Consider the following 334-nt stretch of genomic DNA (forward strand, 5'->3'; position numbering starts at 1 on the left):
CAGGCCCCGAATAGCCTGTATTACAGACACACTTCCCATTGACACATTGCCCTTGCTTGTTACAGTCATCAGGACAGGTCTGGACCCCACAGGCAGGCCCCGAATAGCCTGTATTACAGACACATTTCCCATTGACACATCGCCCTCGGTTGTTACAGTTTTCGGGACAGGTCTGGACCCCACAGGCAGGCCCCGAATAGCCTGTATTACAGACACATTTCCCGTTGACACATCGCCCTCGGTTGTTACAGTCATCAGGACAGGTCTGGACTCCACAGGCAGGCCCTGAATAGCCTGTATTACAGACACATTTCCCGTTGACACATCGCCCTTG

At 53.0% G+C, this 334-nt stretch overlaps 1 protein-coding gene across 1 annotated transcript in view; it reads right to left on the reverse strand.

Moving 5' to 3' along the window:
• The window catches only part of LOC125486978 (tenascin-X-like), a 49,716-nt gene that overhangs the window by 45,495 nt on the left and 3,887 nt on the right, over positions 1-334 (reverse strand). The window contains 2 exon segments of the mRNA XM_048616678.1: position 1; positions 4-334. The exon segment at position 1 is cut by the window's left edge and continues 164 nt beyond it; the exon segment at positions 4-334 is cut by the window's right edge and continues 716 nt beyond it. Of these exon segments, the coding sequence (XP_048472635.1) occupies position 1; positions 4-334 (332 nt within the window).

Source organism: Rhincodon typus, chromosome 35 (genome assembly GCF_021869965.1).
Source record: "Rhincodon typus isolate 14 chromosome 35, sRhiTyp1.1, whole genome shotgun sequence".
NCBI classification, from domain to species: domain Eukaryota; kingdom Metazoa; phylum Chordata; class Chondrichthyes; order Orectolobiformes; family Rhincodontidae; genus Rhincodon; species Rhincodon typus.